At 45.1% G+C, this 18083-nt stretch overlaps 1 protein-coding gene across 1 annotated transcript; it reads right to left on the bottom strand.

Annotated features, from left to right (window-relative positions):
- Positions 1–843: 843 nt before the first annotated feature.
- IL12RB2 (interleukin 12 receptor subunit beta 2) lies at positions 844–17457 on the bottom strand. Its single transcript, XM_019471916.1, has 14 exons — positions 17205–17457; positions 16414–16528; positions 14564–14739; positions 14222–14361; positions 13695–13839; positions 11019–11098; positions 7585–7807; positions 6111–6311; positions 4991–5092; positions 4756–4911; positions 3773–3910; positions 2405–2492; positions 1657–1756; positions 844–1347 (listed from the first exon to the last, which is right to left on the bottom strand). Exons 1-14 carry the CDS (start codon positions 17455–17457, stop codon positions 844–846), a joined length of 2421 nt encoding a protein of 806 aa, XP_019327461.1.
- Between the last annotated feature and the right edge of the window lie 626 nt (positions 17458–18083).

Here is an 18083-nt window from a genome sequence, read left to right as displayed (position 1 = left end):
AAACAAAGTCATTAAATGTGTAACACATACTTCAAACCTGTAATTGGAATACTTCAATAAATGATTTAAATTCTTCTCACCAGTCCATTTGACTTACTGTGTACACACGCTGCCTGTTGCTTTTATTTCTGGTGAGGATTTCTCCTTTTCTGAGCTGACCCATGAAGGCAGGCTGGCCCTGGCTGAGCTGCCAGCCCTGCTGCAGCTGTGTCCCTCGGTACCGGTGCAGGCTGTAGCACCAGTGTCGAGGGGACAGCGTGACTTGGTGCCAGTACTGGAGGAACACCGCCTGTGGGCTAGCAGGCATTAAGTTTAGCACCAGTGGATGCAGATGTCCCCATGCTGCATCACTAACCTGCTGTGCACAGCTGGAGGAGCAAGGGCTGCAGCCGTGGTCCTGCTGGGGCTGGGATGCTGAGGTCTGACCCTGGCATAACTCCTCACTCTTCCTGGGTGAGCGACGGTTGAAATGGTGGTTAGCACATCTCTGATTCCTGGGGTGGACGAAGCCAGGCTGAGCCACTTGTGATCAGGCAGTGGGACAGGGGCCTGAGGCAACCCAGGCTGCAATGAAGGCATCTGAGTAATTAATTGACCTCTTCAAAAGCTGGGTCATGCAGCCCTGGCATTCCTGATCTGTCTTTAATTCTACCCAAGCGTGCTGGGTGGATGAGGAGCTGCTGTATTGTACAGGAAGGTGTGACGTAGTGCTGGAAAGGTTGGTGAGTTGGGTTTTTTATCACTTAAAGGTATCACATGCAAGTTAGTGGACTGGCTGTACTGAAACACACTGAAATACTTTAAGTGCAAAAAATCGGGGCAGGCTTACATCACCCTGACCGCCTACCTTGTGAAAGAGCTGCGGTTTATTTTCACTGTATCCAAACTAAGATTCCCTTCATAGGAAAGTGCAGGTGACAAAAAAGTTGTTGAGAAGATGGAGAGCGGATTGCACTTGAATTCAGGGTAGTCTTCAGTGGTGTCTGTAACGGGGGGTCGGTACATGGCGGCTTTGTCAGTGACGGGGTTGGTGATGTACTCAGAAACGGTCTGTGTGTGCTCCGTCACCTCCACCACTATCCTCTTGTAGAGGTTGGGAAGCTGCTGCTCATAAACCTCTCCGTCTGCCGTGCTGGGCAAAGGCTTGTACTCCGGCTCCTCGTGCCCCAAGCTGCTCTCCAGTGGCCAGTCGTCGTTTTCCCTGCTGCCAATGCTGCTGAAGAAGAGCTTGTCCTGGAGGGCCAGGGGGTCGGTCTTCGTGAAGGCTTCCTCTACTTCTGTTGTTTCGGGCTCTTCAAAGCTGCTGGTGCTGTGCAGGAACAGGCTGGAGGGCAAGTTCAGCTCTGCCTGTGGAGGAGCACATGCTGCACAGTGATAATTATGTGATCGATATCCTGTGACCTCCCACCCCCACAATGCAAGTATCCCTCCACACACAGAGCAGCTCATACTGCTAAAAATGAAAGATCTCTGCATTGTTCTTGCATTTAATTTGCCTGATACATCCTACAGTCTAACATGATATGAAAACAGAGCTTATCCACTATCAGAGATTGCTGGATTTGCTGCATTAAGAGGTTACTGACCTGCATGGCTCCAATTGCTTTTCCTTCTGAAGGTGGTGGGATTAGAAGAAAAAAAAAAAGTACAATTTACCTTCATAGACATGTAGTTCTTAGCCCATGTAGCGTTAGCTGGGTCTGGAATAGCTTTGCTCTGCCACTGTGGCATAAGTGCAGAGAGGAGCGACTTTAATCTGCAGATTGAATAAGTGCAATTAAAAGCATGAATGCTGATACCTGCAGCACTGATCTGGGATGTGCTATTTGTGCATGTGATTACCGAAGAGCTCAGTGTAATCGTGAATCTGCCTTAGTAGAGACGTGCAGAGACCCCGGCTGGGTGGGGAGCATGTCAGTGTTGGCTGATGGGGCGGTGCAGCTCTTGAGCAGAGGTAAATGCTGCCCAGCATCCTCCTCCTGCCAGCCCCTGCCAGACATTTGCCTGTGATGACTAACAGCAGCCCTGTGGGCAGAGCTTGCTGGATATGGCCGTGGGCCCCAGTCCTGGAAAATCTGGCTGGGGACATGTGTGTGTCGCTCTAAAGGAAAACAGTTTTTAATCTCGGGGTTTAACTTCGCTCCAAGGTTAATTGCTAAGGATTGTACCCCTTCAGTTTTGTTTCGGTGGAAGCAGACCTTAAGCTCTAGGTTAAAAATTCATGATATATATGAAATAAGGCTATATTTTAAGCTCAGTGGGTGGTGTTCTTATCATTTGTGTACTCTGAAACCGTTATTCAGAACAATCCTCACTGGTCCTCAAGGTGTCCTGAAAGGACATGACCATCCCTTCTAATAAGAATTCTGTGTTTTATTGGAATGTAACAGATGGATCCACTCACACTTTTCTTGCCGGAGGCACAGAACAAATGCAGGCTGAGAAGATGAAGAAGCTGCAGGTAAGCACAACAGTCATCCAGTCCCCAGCACCTGAAATACGGGGACACAACATTCATCTTTATTAAAAAAAAAAAATTAAAAAATTAAATATGCTAGTTCAAGTTGGACAACAGTTGTGGCCTGACTAGTGTTTGCACTCATAAAAGATACCAACATTTTTTTTGGTTCAAAATCAGGAATCTGGGTGGACTGTTGGGGACAGCAGTACTTTTTAACATAAAGGTGTCTACCACTGTCTCTTGAGTTATGCAGTCCACAACCCAAAACATGCAATTGCTGATCTCTCTTGCAGTACTGAACCAAACATTGACAGAGGACATAAACTTGGGGTGGTGCATGCAGCAGAGAGATGTTAAGTAGGAAAGATCTTACAAAATTCGGTGCATCTTTCATAAACGGTCAGTGACTGAACTGTTTCTCAGTGAACACCTTGGCTTTACTGTGCTTGCACTATCTTCTTAAAATGTAATTTTTGCAAATCCAGATTTTATATCAGGAAAACTTTTAACTTGTCTGGATTGCTTTAATTTCCTCCCTGCATTTCTCCTGCAGTCCATGGGAGAAACCTGCCTCCAGAGGAGCCCTGCTCCCATGCTGGGGAGATGAATTCCCTAACATAGGCAACTTGGGAGCTTAAAGTTGTTGTGGCACATTGCTGGGGAGGAGATGCAGCAAAACAAACTTTCTGGCAATGCTTAAGCACAAATTTTATCAACTCCCTTCTCAGGGTTTAGTGATCACTTGCCTTGATCTGGGCTCACAACAAATTTGATCAAAACAATCCACCTTGCAGGACAGAAACCCTGGTTACTGCTGTTAGCTGTGGTCAGAAGTCTTTGGGAGAAGGTCTTGCTTTTGCATCCCCTGGGAGGCACAGGAACAGGGACCACACACGTGATGCTGTGCTCCTCAAGAAGGCTCTGAGGTCATGGCTGCTTTAGTGACCACAGGTCTTCAGAGAGCCACCAACCCATGGGAGACGTGACCAGCAGGACTTTCTGCATGGGTGCCTGTGCCAGAGCTTGAAGCACACAGATGACTGGGCCAGCAACCCGAAGGGACCAAACCCTTCTTTTCCCCCTTCACCATAAACCATTCTGCTGGCCTTCAACTACTGTTAAACGGTACGGCTAATGTCTTGGCACAAAACTGGGAGCTTGAAGACAAAGAGATGCTACATTTTAAAACTAGCCGAAACTAGAGAACTTCAGTAGTTGAAGAGTAGTGGGAAAAGCGTTCCCAGTCTGTGGAAAACAGGGGGCCAAGGGCTAGGACCTCTCCTGGCCCCCCACCCCAGCAGAGACTCATACTTTCCAAGCAGACGAGCTCGCTGTTGCCCCAGGGCCCCTCTCCAGCAGCCGTCGATGCTGTCATCCACAGGGCATAGTGCTCGCTGGGCTGCAGGTTGGTGATGTACAACGAGTGCTGGGCAGTCACGTTGGAAATGGCTGGAAGGAAAAGGGGGAGAAGCAAATGAAGCACCTAGCACATATGTTTACTGCATTTAACTTTAATGAACTGGCTTTCTAGTGCTTGGAGCATGGAGAGTTACTTGTTACTTAAATTAATTTCTATGTCACTGAATCACTGGAAGGGCTATAGAAAACCTTATGCTATAGGGGTGACCTGTGCCATTGTATAGATGGGATGCCCAGGATTGCATATCCTGTCCTCTGACTACTGTTGCTTGGTAAGTTAATGTTTCAATTTAAAGTGAGGTTTGTATGGTGGAACTGTAAAACATCCATTAAAACCTGTCATGCAACTTCCGTATAAAGTTTTGAAAAAGACGTTTCTTGGGTGGAAGCCTGGGAGTTAGGCAGACGGAGTGAGAGAGGGCTTGGGTGGGAAAAGCGTGTGGGTGTGGGAACGCAGTAGGTGCTGCCTGCCGAGCGTGTCTCAGAGTACGCGTTTGTTCAACAGGGCTTTTAGAAAGTCTGTTATTTTACCCTGCCAATAATTACAACGGCCTGCAGTGGTTATGACTTCAGAAAACAACTAAACGGGGAAAAGGGGAAAAAAAGAAAAAAAGCAGGGAGAAATCTGATAGTTCCACATTCAAAATAATGTAGAATGGTCTGACTCAAATCTGGAAGCCCTGAACATGCGGTCCTGTTGATGGGCAGCTGTAGCAGGGGAAGCTGACTCTGAATCTTGCTGCTAACCCTCATGGCAGACCAGCTGCCTGTGACTCCCTGACTACGCAGAGCTTTCTGAAGGCCTCTCTCTCTCCCACCCTCTATCCTCCACCCGCAGCACATGCACATCATGTTGGTCTTCACCAGATACCTACTGTAGACTTCTGGGGCTTCCTCCCTGTCCTTTTTCTGCAGGTATATGTGGTACCCTGTGATGCAGCCCATTTGCTGGTGGGCAGGGATTTCTTCCCATGAAACCAAGATGCCATTTGCCCATGGTGTTGTATACATCTGGGGCCCAGCTGATGGTGCTGCAAAACATAAGACTGACTTTTAAAGCTGAACTTAACCTAGCTTAAAAATACCTGGAAGAGTATTACTGTGACTTACCTTTTGCTCTTGTGTATCCCCTAACTGATGCCACTTGCCCAGCTCTGTCCCAATAGAGTGCAAATACACTGATCTGATAGCACACGTTATCTTTTATGTGCTCTAAATAAAGAAATTAAAAGTGGAGAGTCACTAGTTAAAGTATTTACAGTCATGGCTAAAGTATTTACATTAGCTGCTTAAATCTGAGATGAATCTTCTGATTTATTAACACATCTTTCACAAAGAAGGAAAGAAACGCTTCTCTGTGTTCTCCTGTTCAGCTTGGCAGAACCTTACTGTGCATAAGGCAAACGATGTTAGCACGCGGAAGGGTGAAATCCTTTGTTTCCTCATGAAGCAACAGCTGCCAGCAGACCTGTATCCTTCAAAGGAAACCCGGGACTGCATTTTATGCTTCAAGTAAAGGGAGGAGGTGAATAGCTATTACCCAGCTTGTTGCTCTAAGATATGAGGTGCAGGGTTTGGCTATGCGTAAGGTCACTTAGGAGACACGAGAATCTCACACCCTATTTCTTCCCCATGACTTCATGTGAACATCCTCCTCCGGGCTGTTCCTGCGGGTTATGGTTGATCGACAGGAACTCGTTTCTCTCCTTTCCAAAGCAGAGCACAAAGCGATGGCGTGAATACGCTGCTTTTTCAGCTCATTCAAGAGTGGGGATGTAAACACCTCGGAGGCACAGCACCAGGACAGAAGATAGAAAAGACTAGCGAGGGTAACACTCGCTGTCACCCCGGTCATAACTTCATAGCTATCTGATGTGCAGAACACTGACAGGTAGTACTGGTTGGGATTAGTAACCAACAATTAGTAGAAAGGAAATAGTCTTTTCTTAAGCCTTTGATCTCTTGTACTTCTAGCTGGCTTGTTTCATTTCGGAGGGACTGGGGTTTTTTTAAGAGACATTTTAATTATCAGATGTAAATCTCAGCTGAGAGTGACTGCGGAACTGAGCCCAGAGCAGCCACGGATTTAATTTTTCTTTTCATCCCATACAAAAAGCTTTAAATGCCATCATTTCTTATGCTGAATTAGTAAAAATTAGAATCTGACTTGTTCTTTAAAAAGCTTTCAAAATGGTACCTTAGTAACATCCTACCTTGAAGTGGTAGTTACCTGCTATCACTGTGGACAGGTTGGATGCTGGAAGCTTTACCCAGGCTGGATGGGGCTCCAGGCGCGTGTTCCTCTGTGTGTCTGCCCACTCCACTATGTATCCACTGATGGATGCAGTCGATCTGACGGGCGGTTTCCAGCTGATGAGGATGCTGCTATTTCCCATGGCTACAGCAGAGACTTTCTGAGGAGGAGGTAGGTCTTACAGGGGAGAAAGAACAAGCGAACAAAAAAGACACTGTCAGCACAAACTTGCCTTAACCTCAGGTGGACTCGGTAAGTCTGATATATGGTTTTTACTGTGTCTCGTCCTGTCTGGCACCATGCAATGTATAAAAATAAACCGCCATTGAAAGAAAAGGTATTTATACGAGGGTGATGTCTATGCTGATAGGAACAGAGCCACATTTTTGTCCTGTCTCATGGTGCAGCAATTTGAACATACGCAGTGTTGCTTGTTTATACCATCCCCAAGCCCTGAGAGGACACTGTCACGGCACATACCAACACCCCTGCTCCTGAGTCAGAGCGCAAACACGCATCATCTCCACAAGACCAAAGCTCTTGCTTTCACAGCTAGGGCCAGGTTACTTTTTCTTGCAGAAGAAAAAGTTGGGAAAGTCACCGAATTTTCATCGGTAATATAGAAACACTGACATCTTTTTTGAATGTTTTTTCTAACAAATACAATTGAACTGAGCCCACAAAGCAGTTCTTGTCCTACTGCCTCCAAACAACTATATACCAGTGATCTTTCTGCACCAATCCTATCTCTGCCTAATGAAGGGCTCACGTAACCAATGCAGTCTGCGAGCTGAGGAGCTGTGCATCTGCCTCGGGAGGAGGAGAGCGTGCCACTGGTGTTCGATGCAGCACTGGGAAAAGGTGAAACACTTAGCAGTTGTTCTGTCACTGTTTTACTGACGTTACACCAGGACAAGTGCAAATAGAGAACCGCCTCTCTGAACAAACCACCTGAGACTGCGAGGCTCCGTCGTGCCTGGTACCAGCACAGGAAATTCGGGGCTGGGTGAGTTCAAAATTAACACTCGTTAATTTTGCTGCGCGGGTACAACAGAGTGCAATTTCAAAAGGGATAAAACTTGTGTGATTTCCCCTCGCCATCACCTTCCCTTCAGTACTGCCACCTCTCTCATGCAAAAAAATAACCCTTTTTTTTGGCATGGTTAATTTTCTGTTGTGTCAGGTCCCTGGATGGCTGATGGCATGGCTCATGCCTGTGTTGGCAGAAGGGGTTGGAGTGAAATTACAGCAGTACTAATGCAGGGCAACTTAACGTGTCATGAAACTGCACCTCTGACCATTGAAAACTGGATCTGCAGATCCCTGAAGATTCACTGAGATGGACCTTGATGAGCACGATGTGGTGGGACCTGAACACTTCCGTGGTGTGTAGCACAAAGCAGAGCACTAGTATTATTCCCAGTGGTCCAGACCCAGCAGAGGCCCTTACCCTGGATGCCCAGGTCGGTCACGATGGATGTAGGGGGGGACTTGCCCCTTGAGTTCTCAGCTGTGACCATTATCTTGTAGTCCACCCTTGGCATGACTCTGGCGTAGCTGGTTTGGGTGGTAAGGTATGCTGCTTCTCCTGCCAGGGGGCTCCGCCGGTCCAGGGCTTCAAAGGTCACTGTGTACCGCAGAATTCTTCCTCTCGCCTCTGACTTGCTCAAAGCCTGTGAGGAAAGTGCATTTGTTACTCTCTTCTTCTGATGAGCAAAGACTGCAGAAAGCTGACTGTGCCAAGCCGGGGTGCCCCAGCAGGCTGTCCAGGAAGGTTTCAGACCTGCTCGTGGAGGAAGGTGTGGCTGGCCATTTGTGAACCAAATACTTCACCTGCTTTTAAACGAACCTACGACCACGAAAGGGGTCTTTGTGTCACACCTACAAGCCCTCCTGAAAGAGGCTTTAGCAAGCCCGCACGCTCACGCGGGACTGCAGTTTGTCCACCCACGCTGTGATTCCCGTGGAGCAGCAGCCACGGCCCCTTCCCCACACCGGGCGGAGGTGGGGAGCCTTGTTATCAGCCCTCCTGCCTGGCAGCAGGGAATGGCTTCAGAGCATCTCCCTAACCCAGATGCTCAAGTTGCCCCATTTAAGTGAGGAACTTTCACTCAAAGGTAATTTTTTCTCTTCCTTTTCTGTTCTAATAGTAAAGAGGTTATTTACAGCGACAGCGTTACTTGCTGGACTATAGCACGTACCAGCTAATGTTCTTTGGTAACCAATTATCAGTTTTTACTTTCTTCTCTTGAAAAGCTGGAGGAAACAAGCAGTGCTGCAGACATTGCTCACTCACTTGTCGAGACTGCTTTCTTCTGTAATACTTTTATTTTTTTTTTAAATTAACTTAAGATCTGTTGGCCTGAAGTACTGCTAATGCATTTTAAAGGTAGTATAGTTTCCCCATCAGTACCAACCTAAGAATACATGTTTGTAAGTGAACACGCACTTTTATTGCTAAAAATATAATGCTTTTTTCCAAAGAAAGCTAGTGTCCTTGCTGCAGAATTTCCCTTTTCCACCATGATTTTGCACATTTGTGTAAAACCTGTACCACGTAACAGCCTATTCTGATTTTTCCCTTTGATTTTGCTGCTGCCCAGCCCTGTGACCCGTGCTCTCCATTCCCAAGCCTCATCCCAGCTCCATCACTGCTCTGCTCTTGGGAATCCGTAGCATCTAGCCACATGAAATGAGTTAATTCCCTAATGGTAGGGCCAAGAGCATGCATTTACCTGAGAGTCTCTCTTAAGGTTGCATATCTTTCTTTTAATTTCTTATTTATTTTTCCTGTTTAATTCCAGTTTAGTGAAGCTCTTTTGCTGTGAGCTGCCGATTTTCCAAGCCACAGTATAGCTGGGGACAGGGAAACATGCAGCCTCCTCCTTCCTTGAGTCTGAATTCAAGCCGCGCTTTTCACAAGGGGAAAAAAGGGTATTAACTGCACAGCTGGATTTGTAAAAATAAACGATTTCTGATTTTGGGAAAATCCAGATTTTTACTTAAAGCCATGATAAAGAATTACTTAAATCCAACCACTTAGAATACACATCTCTGAAGAGTCAGTCTGTGCTGTCCCGTGTAACACTTCTCAGTGGTTTTTCCACCCCGGGTGTCTGCAGTTGCACTACCAGTTTCACAGTTTCCTGCAGTTTCTATACAGTGCGTTCATTTTGTTTGGCTGTTTTTTTGTCATAACACAACAAAAGAAGGAAGAGGGGGGGAAAAAACACTTTTAAAAATAGGAAAATGTTTGCAGTTTTACAATTGCTTTAGCAGTGGCTCAAGACAAATGCAGTGCTGAAACCACTCTGAAAGCCTGCTGAAATTAAATTGGTGATCCTTTCTTTGGTATTAGTGTGAAAATATGAAAACATATAATGGTAGTACGTTGTACTGAGTCTGAGTCTTTTGCTTTGTAGCTGTCGTGAAAATTATAAAAGCAATGTATTGCACCCATTTTATGAATGGTGCTGCAGGAAATCTGCTTCAATACAGAAAGTGTCGCCAGCTCGCTGTTGCAAGATAAAGGTCTTGAAGTTAAGTGTCTTAAAGCCACAACGGCTGGAGTCACATAATCACATGAGAATTTCTGCTTTCGCTTATAGCATAGTGCTTGTTGGTGTGGGGAGAAGATATAGCAGTAATTGGAAGGTTATCTAGAGATTGCAAACTGGCAGTCAAAGATGATTTATGCTTTAAAAAAAAAAATCTTACTAGCTTTGAAATAAAACCACCACAGCAAAACACCCCACAATCCAAAAATTCCTCTTGGACCTGGCTTTAAGTATTGGGCCAGCAATACTGGAGAAACTCAGCACCCGGCACTGGTAACAGGGCTTGGTTTCACTGGGAACGTTGGTATAGCAGACCTGGCATAAGCCTTTTCCCCTCAGCTGGATGCTAATGTATGGTAATATGGAATTTTTACCCTACAGCTGGGTTTTAATCTGAATTCTTTTTGAAATTTCCCTTGCGGGGTCTCGGTCCCAGCTCACAGGAGGCGTTGCTCAGCAGACACAAACAACCGACTTTTTTCAACTCTGAGTTTGTCCAGTTTCAGATCTGCAGCTTTATTATTAGCAAACCCTTTTGCATGTGGTTTGCCCATCACCTGCTTCACACCTGTAGAGAAAACCCATTTCTTCCTGCTGCTGTTGTATGACAAGAGCCTTGACCATCCACCCACGCAGCAGTGACATGGACAGGACCCTTTCAGTTGCACAAACTACATCCAGCTCTTAAAGTTTTTAGAGTTTGGTCACCTTAAAGGGCTATTACAATAAATTGCCTCTTCTGCCTCCCCTATTCTTCATTGCTCTGTTCTTCTGAAGGAAGCTCATACCCAAAAGCAGACACACAAGGTGTGTGCATATGGAGAACATGGGGCACAGTGTCCTCCTGGCCTCTCAGAACTACTGTCCTGACTGCGTATGGCAACCATGGCAACCAACACTGAGGTGGAGAACAAGGAGAGGGAGATATTAATTAGAAAACAAATTAGGAAGTCTGTAAGGTTGTTATCTGTCCCTTCAGATATATCATCAGAGACACAGGTCGCCTTGTGGAAAGGGGGAGGGAACGTGTATCTTTGAAAGGTATCACTGAGCTGTGATATCTCCGTTTCTCTTCACTGATGTGATGTGCTGGGAATGTGTTATACTTCCAGCATGACAGAAAGTTTGGGCACCTGTAAAAGGGAAATTGTAGGTAGAAAAGCATTGCTGAATCTCCCGGGGGAGGCAAGCCTTGGGTAGCAGAGCTGGTCCATGTCCCTGTCACTGGGCACTGGTAAAAGCCCTGTGCTCTCCTTGGGTTCAGTCCTTTCCTGCGAACACATAAACCAGAGTTCCCCCTCATCTACTCAGGTTTCACTTAACTTACCTTCCAAAAAAGAGAGATGTTCTGCCGTTGAGAGTCCACATCCTGCTGTCGGTACCAGACGTCCAGGAGCCCGGTCGGCACTAGTGTGGAAGGAAAAGGTGAGCAGCATTACTGGCTGTATTTTGAAGCAAACAAACAAGACATTGGGTAGGCGAAGGAGGTAAAAATCCTGAGACAATTAAAATTTAAGATTTAAAATGTCACTGAAATGATGCAATATGTAATAGCCTGTATTTGCTGTTGCAGGTGGAGTTCAGCTGCGTTGATGACTGCCCACATGACGGTACTCATGAAGAGAACAAGCCATAAACCCAGGAGAGGATTTTGCACTGCTGATGACTGTATCCTGCACTCGGTAATCAGGATGGCTCCCAGGGAAGCCTACACATCAAAGTGACAGTATTAGCTCTCGTCTTTGCATAAAAGTTCAGGCTAGTTAAGGTCCTTGGGGTTGGCTACATCACTCCTAAAACAACGGACAGCTTCAGGTGATCGGGTTTGTAGGATCTGCAGGGTTTCACTGTCTGGCCCTAGGCAATAAATGTCTTTAACAGCTAGCTGGGTAGGACCTTGTCAGAGGTAGCTTAAAACCCCTGTTCTTTCCACGATTCTCCTTATAGTCACAGAGTGACTGGAAACCCTTGATGTTTTGAATAAACCTTCCAAAATAACACTAAAGCAAACTTCCGGCTGCAGAAATCGGTGAACAATGTGCTCCAACAGTTTAGAACCAGATAAAGACACATAAAGAAAGCCAATGTGACCAAAGATAACAAAGTTTGGTTCCTCAAGGTCCCTCACCAAAATAAACCTATTAAATTCAAATAATTGCTACTAATAGCCTAAGCAGCAGGCAGCTATTGGACAATCCCAGCTAGAATGGGGCTGCCTGCTATTTGCTAAATTCAAAGACAGAAAAAATCCTCAATGCCAGCAATGTTATTTGTCCTTTATTAGCTGCAAATAGTGACTGGAATAGAAACAAGAAGCAGGACTGACAGAAGAAATAAAACCAGAGCACACTCGCTGTGAGCGAGGGAGGAAGGGGCAAGCTCAAAGCAGGAAAAATAAAATATGAGATTGCATCTGTTGGACTCCAGCCCAGATTTTAAAGTTTATTTCACATGTGAACCACACAAATTAGCTGGGAAAAAAAAAAAGCTCACTTATGAACAGTGCTTGCGTAAAGCAAGTTTTGTGGCAGGAGAAAACTTAGCTCATCGAAAAGGTAGACTCCTGAATTTGCAAAAGGTCAAAGTCGTGTAGAACTTCAGCTCCTTCAAAGAAGGGCAACCATGATGTACCCAGAGCTTCTCGCCTGCAACCTCCCCTTGCTGTCACCTAGTCTGAGGACAGAAAATGCTCCTTGATTAGCCGAAAAGATTCTCGTTTTATGGCATCAGCTGGGTAGAGGAGTGATGACCCCAAATACCGTAGCAAGCCAGGGTGCATCGAGGAGGTTGAGAAAACTGTTGAGAGGAAGGTGGGGGAAGGAAGGAGAAGCTCACACCTTCTGCATCAATCAATGCTTCTTACAGAAACTGATGCTGTCAGTAGTGGTAAATAGCATGAGTAATAACGGCACTAGCCTGAAGAGCTTATAGTAATACACAAAAAAGAGCAATGAAATCCAAGTAGGAGATGAAAGGAGGGGATGCCAAAGCAGCCGACACATCTTTGTTGAAACACAAACTTCTGAGAAGATTTCCTCTCTCACAAGAACTGAAAGTTTTGCAGCATGTGAGTTCGTGCAGCTCAGGGTGAAGTCAGGCAGGCAGCTATGTGAGCCCATGGCCAGCCCAAGGCAGCCAATATTAGAGTTGGCAGAAACTAATAGGATTGCCCTCAGGTTGGTGCTGTGTGTCCCTGGAGTCTGCTGTACTGTCCTCTGGAGCAGAAACGTTCTTTGCTCAGCTAATTCCTGGTGGGATCTCTCTCTCCCGAATGCCTGGCCAGGTTCTGCTCTGCTGAAGCTACCCAGGTCTCCAGCAACTCCACAGCGTGGTGGAGGAGGCCACCTGGGGAGGCTCCAAATGAAATAACTTCTCTACTTGGGAATAGACAACTTGGCAAAATTAAACTGTTCTGTTAAAAGCTGCCAGCATCAGCAGAACTGAGAGTCCAGGCAGTTTCCTGCCCAATTCTCCCAACTTCTCAGCAAATTGTTGGGCGAGGTCAAGGACCCAGAGTGTGTCACCCAAACTGTGGTTCATCAGCACAGAGGGTGACATAGCAGTCATCCTGACCTGAGTACGGGGTTGTTGCAGGAATTCAGTAAAATGCTTAGATATGAACCAATACAGAATATTTCTCTTTCCCCAGCTAAGCTGCACAATTGTCTCTGCCTTTTCCAGATGTGCTACTATGGCTCCGGGCAACATGGAGAAAATTCCTCCAACCTTCAACAATGTCAGATGAAAATATCCTTCAGACCTTCTCAGTGAACTCTTGAAATTCCTGTTTTGCAAGTAACTCGAACAGCTTCATTTTTTGTTCATTAAAAAAGCAGTTCTGTTACAGAAGTTACTTTCCTGTTGGCTCTGTGTCTGGATCCACAGAAGCTCTGCAAACCAACCAGCAAAAACCCAGCAGCATTTTGACTTCATTAGCTGAAGTCTCCACTTGTATGCAAAGGTTAGACACAGGCTTAGTGCAGGAGATGCCGTCTTGTGTTACCTGCTTCTGGAGTCCGGGTTTGGTATGCCCGCCAGTTGCTCCACAGTCCTCGCTCAGGGTGAATTTTACAGCTGACCTGAAACTCGTAGGCTGTATGAGGCTCCAGACCATAAAGACTGCATTTCTCACCGGTTAAGCTCTTAACCTTTAATGAAGATAAAGGACATATAATGTTAAACTCACAAGGAAATAAAGATTGAAGGCAGTGACAGGCTGAATTACTAATGCCCAAAGGAAGCCCAGCCAGCCAAAACACGTCTTTAAAAACCAATGGGGAAACCCTTGATCTGAGGCAACTTTAATAATTCAAAGAACGATGCAATGAATCATCAGGCTTGCAGTTCTTCATCAGAAAAATCCCTCACTGAATTATGTGAAGATAACAAATTTTTTAGGCAATAGTTTTTCTTAAATATGGTGTTAAAGAGCAGAGAAAGGCAAATTTGGACAAAGTGATTCTAGTAAGAAATAACAATATTAAAGCAACCTCCAAGGATTGTAACTTCCTTTATTCAGAAGAGGATTACCATGCTCCAGGTGTGCCTGGCAAGTGGACGGTATCTCAGCCTACAGTGCTGCACTTGTGCTTCATCATGCCAAAAAAAGGTGCAGTTGGTCACAGAAGAATTTTCAAATTCCACTAAAAAGTTGGGAGGATGTGGTTTCACTAGCAGCAAAAACAGAAAGAAGCAAACAGCGCTCAGATACGCACCACAGCTCAGAACGGGGGATTATGTGGAAAATAGAATTACTGGTTTAGACTGGATGGATGCTTTTTCTGAGAGGTTTAAACAAGAAAGTGCTCAAAATGTTTTCACATCTTTCTAAAGGGCTCGGACTAACTGAAAGGCAATAAGTAATGCATTTACCTATGTCTATTAACATGAACACGAACGGCTGTGAAACAGCACTTCCTAGCTCATTGGAGGCTGCAACCACAACAGTGTAAGTAGAGTCAAAATTCAACTTGCTCAGAGCCAGCGAGCCAAACTTCTTATTCAGACTTTCTTCTGAAACACATAAGACATCTGTCCCATTTGATAGCCTGGAACAGAAGGAAAAATCTTGGTTAATACTCTCCTGTATGCCGTGAAGGCTAAACCCTGGGTGTGTCGGGGCACAGCTCACGTCCTCATACAGTCGTGCTGCTCTGGGTCCCTTGGGGCTGTGGCTCTTTCAGCAGCTTCCCTGCAGGTTAGCTTTCAAGGGAGGACCACTGCACTGAAAGCCAGGTAGGTCATCTGCTCCTTGAAAGATCTACTTTATCTGCTTAAATACAGGGGTTACAGTAAATACTCCTCTAGCTAAATCAGTAGTAAAGGTGTTCTACTGCTTTTTGGTTTTAATTGCAGACAAAGGAAATACTTGTGGATTTCCACTGAGCTGCAAGTATGTGAGTAGGTTCCTTTTAATAGCGTAATGGTTACCTAATATTTCTCTATGAATAAGCATAGGTGTTGGTACACAAAATTTGGGGGATGATGGATTTGGGGTTTTTTTTGTTGTTTTTTACTTAAGTTAGTGATTAAAAATGTAATTTATCTGCAGTCTAATGGTCAGACTGCATGACTTCAATCACAACTTTTAATTCTCAGTCTGCCATTCAACCCATTGCCTTGGGTAGCTCATTTAGCTTCTCTGTGTATTTTCTTCCACCTGAATCAGAGACAATTGTATCATGTTGCTTCAGGCTGACCTTTTGTGTTTTGTAATATACTTAATAACTTACTAGCAAGCACTGCTATGTCTCTATGTTACAACACTTGCAGGACTCATTATCCACACTTCCCTACTCTTCTGCAAATTACCTGTATATTCTTCTTCTGCTTAAAGAGCAGTGACAGGTTTCTACAAGCTACTAAGAAAGTTGCTGCTACCGTGGCCAACAGAAGCAGGTGAAGAAGAAGAAGAAAGTGAAGAAGAGTGAGGCTCACAGGGCAAGGAGATGGTCAACATGCAGCACCTCGGAAACAAATGGGGAGTAGTTCAGCCTACCCAGCGGTTTGCAAAGGGCAAAATTAATTCATTCTACCCGGATGTTTGCTTGAATAGGGGGTTTTAATAAGGTTCCTCCTATGCACGGTGATTCCTGAAATCCAAAGGTCTCCTAATGCGCCTTGATGGGCTCTAGGGAGCCTTTGCTCCTTCCCCACAGTTTGCTGCAGAGGTCTCCACAATCTTTTTCAGGGAAGGCTCAGCCAAACCAGAGAGAACAAAAATACAGGTTGTGTCTAAAACGGGAAGCAAAAATAACACATTTCCAGCCAAGGTCCCTCTCCGTCTCCTTAGCTAAATTCCGAGACATTGAGCAGCTCCGATTGCAGGTTTTCTGGTGCGGGCACTGCTAACCACAGGATCACTAAATAGAGGAGAACCACTGTGGGAAAGCAGCAGGTTTGAGCAGCCATTTTAAGACCACTTCCCCTACTAACCTTCCATTTCCAAAAGGGAGCCATGGCTTGGCATACCCTCTTTACCTGCTGAACCCTGAAGGAGCCAAACTGCTGCGGTGCAGCACACACAGATGTGAACAGAAAAGGGGTTTTAACTGCTCCAGTTGGCTTCTGTGATCATGGCAGCCTTGGATTGACTTATTCATAAACCACCTTTTTCGTGTGCTTTGATAAGGGTAAATCTTCAATAAACAGTGTAAAAATAAAAAAAACCCTCTAAGATACAATTATAGGTATTAAAGAACCTACATCCTTGAGTTACTTACTGTATTACATATGTAGTGCTGATGTATGTGAGCCTTCCTTTATCCCAGGTGCAGGTGGGCTGGCCATCTATCCCATACTGGATACATGACACATTTCTTGGCTCATCTGGAGGATCTTAAACAGATATTCTTATCAGAGTCTTCCTTAAAGATGTTGATAGGAGACATTTTAAGAAATGCTAGGTTTGTGTTGATTTTTTTTTTAAAGAGTTTATGGACAAGTAAGTGCAAAATATTCAGGCTGATAGTTTTTATATGTGAAAATAGCTGAGTCTATGATCTCTGCAGCCTGTTGAGACCTCTGACACTTGAGCGAAACCCCAGTGACTTTACAAGGGTGCCAGATAAATACAAGTGCTTAACAGCTCTCCGGACTGGGCACCACAAGCTTTGCTGAAGGAATCAACCATTATTCTTTTTTTTTTAAAAAAAAAAAGCAGCACTGATACAGCAGACGACTGCTGCAGCAGCATCAGCTCGTCAGGCTAGAAGAAAATCTAAAATTTCCTTAGAATTTTTCTTGCAAGTCCCCTGTGTCCTGGAGAGACTGGTGGGTGTTGGGGTAGAACAGGAGGGAGTATGGTATTTGCTCTGAGCAGGCATTTTTATTTAGCATCTCTCTGTTTATCAATAACAGAGTTGCACAGTTCCATCCAGGAATATTTTAAATACAAAGAGCCACTAAAAGACAGCACCTTTTCTGGAAAAGGCCACCCACTGCTAGTTTCTAACACATCTCAAATGTACCACAGGAAATTTTTAAGAACAAGGGATAATTAAATTCTCCTTACTTCCAGATTCTATATCGATTCCACAAATGAGTTTTTTCTTGTATTCACAAACTATTTTGCACGTAAACATGTGTTTGCTGTATGTATGGACTAGAAACTTGGTGCTTACTGAACTGCTGTAATTGCTAATTAGTTCAGAGCTGTTAAAGAAAATAGCTATCCTGCACTGCTCAGTGTATTGCAGGGGTTTCAGCTGGCATGAGAGGGTGATCCTGGTTCCAGGCTGGACATGAGAAGCAGTGTTAGCAGTCATATTCCCTTTGTCACATATTTCTGCAGCGCCATGGGGAAGTTTGCTAGCAGTCATGTTCCCTTTACTGCATGCTTCTGCAACAGAATGGGAAAACAAACCTGTAACACAGATATATCACTTATCTGGTACAACATGCTGCACTCGAGGAAGACAGTCTCCCCAGATTTATAATGCAAGAATTCCTGCCTCTGCATAGTAACTCATGGGATATTGCTGTGCCCAGTCTTCACCGATCTGATTAACTGGGATCAGAAACCAAGGGCTAGCTACCAGACATCATACAAAAAAGCACAAGCCCAGGCAAAATCTATCAGAACTCCTTTTTCTTTGTTTAAGGAAATAAATCTGTGTTTCAGTAAAGCGGTGGCAGGCATGTTTCTACTGAAGAGACAAGCAACATTTTCTCTGACTCATAGAGACCTCCCCTTGCATGTTAGTGTCTTTCCAAAGTGGCACAGGAGACAGACGGGGGACAGGCGATCCTGTACTCAGCGTACACGAGCACTCACTTGCCGGCAGGCTCCAGGACACTTGCGCTGGGAGCGAAGAAGCCGAGCAGCAGCAGAAGATAAGGGAAAATGCTGGAGTACCATTTCTCCTTACTTGTGAGTTCTGAAAGTCTTTGT

The sequence above is a fragment of the Aptenodytes forsteri genome, unplaced genomic scaffold (genome assembly GCF_000699145.1).
Source record: "Aptenodytes forsteri isolate BGI_AS27 unplaced genomic scaffold, ASM69914v1 Scaffold290, whole genome shotgun sequence".
NCBI classification, from domain to species: domain Eukaryota; kingdom Metazoa; phylum Chordata; class Aves; order Sphenisciformes; family Spheniscidae; genus Aptenodytes; species Aptenodytes forsteri.
This window is presented reverse-complemented; position numbering and strand designations above follow the sequence as displayed.

Excerpts from the sequence above, each read along its gene's own strand:
- IL12RB2 (XM_019471916.1), bottom strand. The coding sequence starts at position 17,457 with ATGACTGCTAACACTGCTTCTCATGTCCAGCCTGGAACCAGGATCACC. Across the intron at positions 13,840-14,221 it reads CCAGGCACACCTGGAGCATG|GTTAAGAGCTTAACCGGTGA; the intron begins GTAATCCTCTTC and ends TCTTCATTAAAG. Across the intron at positions 4,912-4,990 it reads GGGATACACAAGAGCAAAAG|CACCATCAGCTGGGCCCCAG; the intron begins GTAAGTCACAGT and ends TATGTTTTGCAG.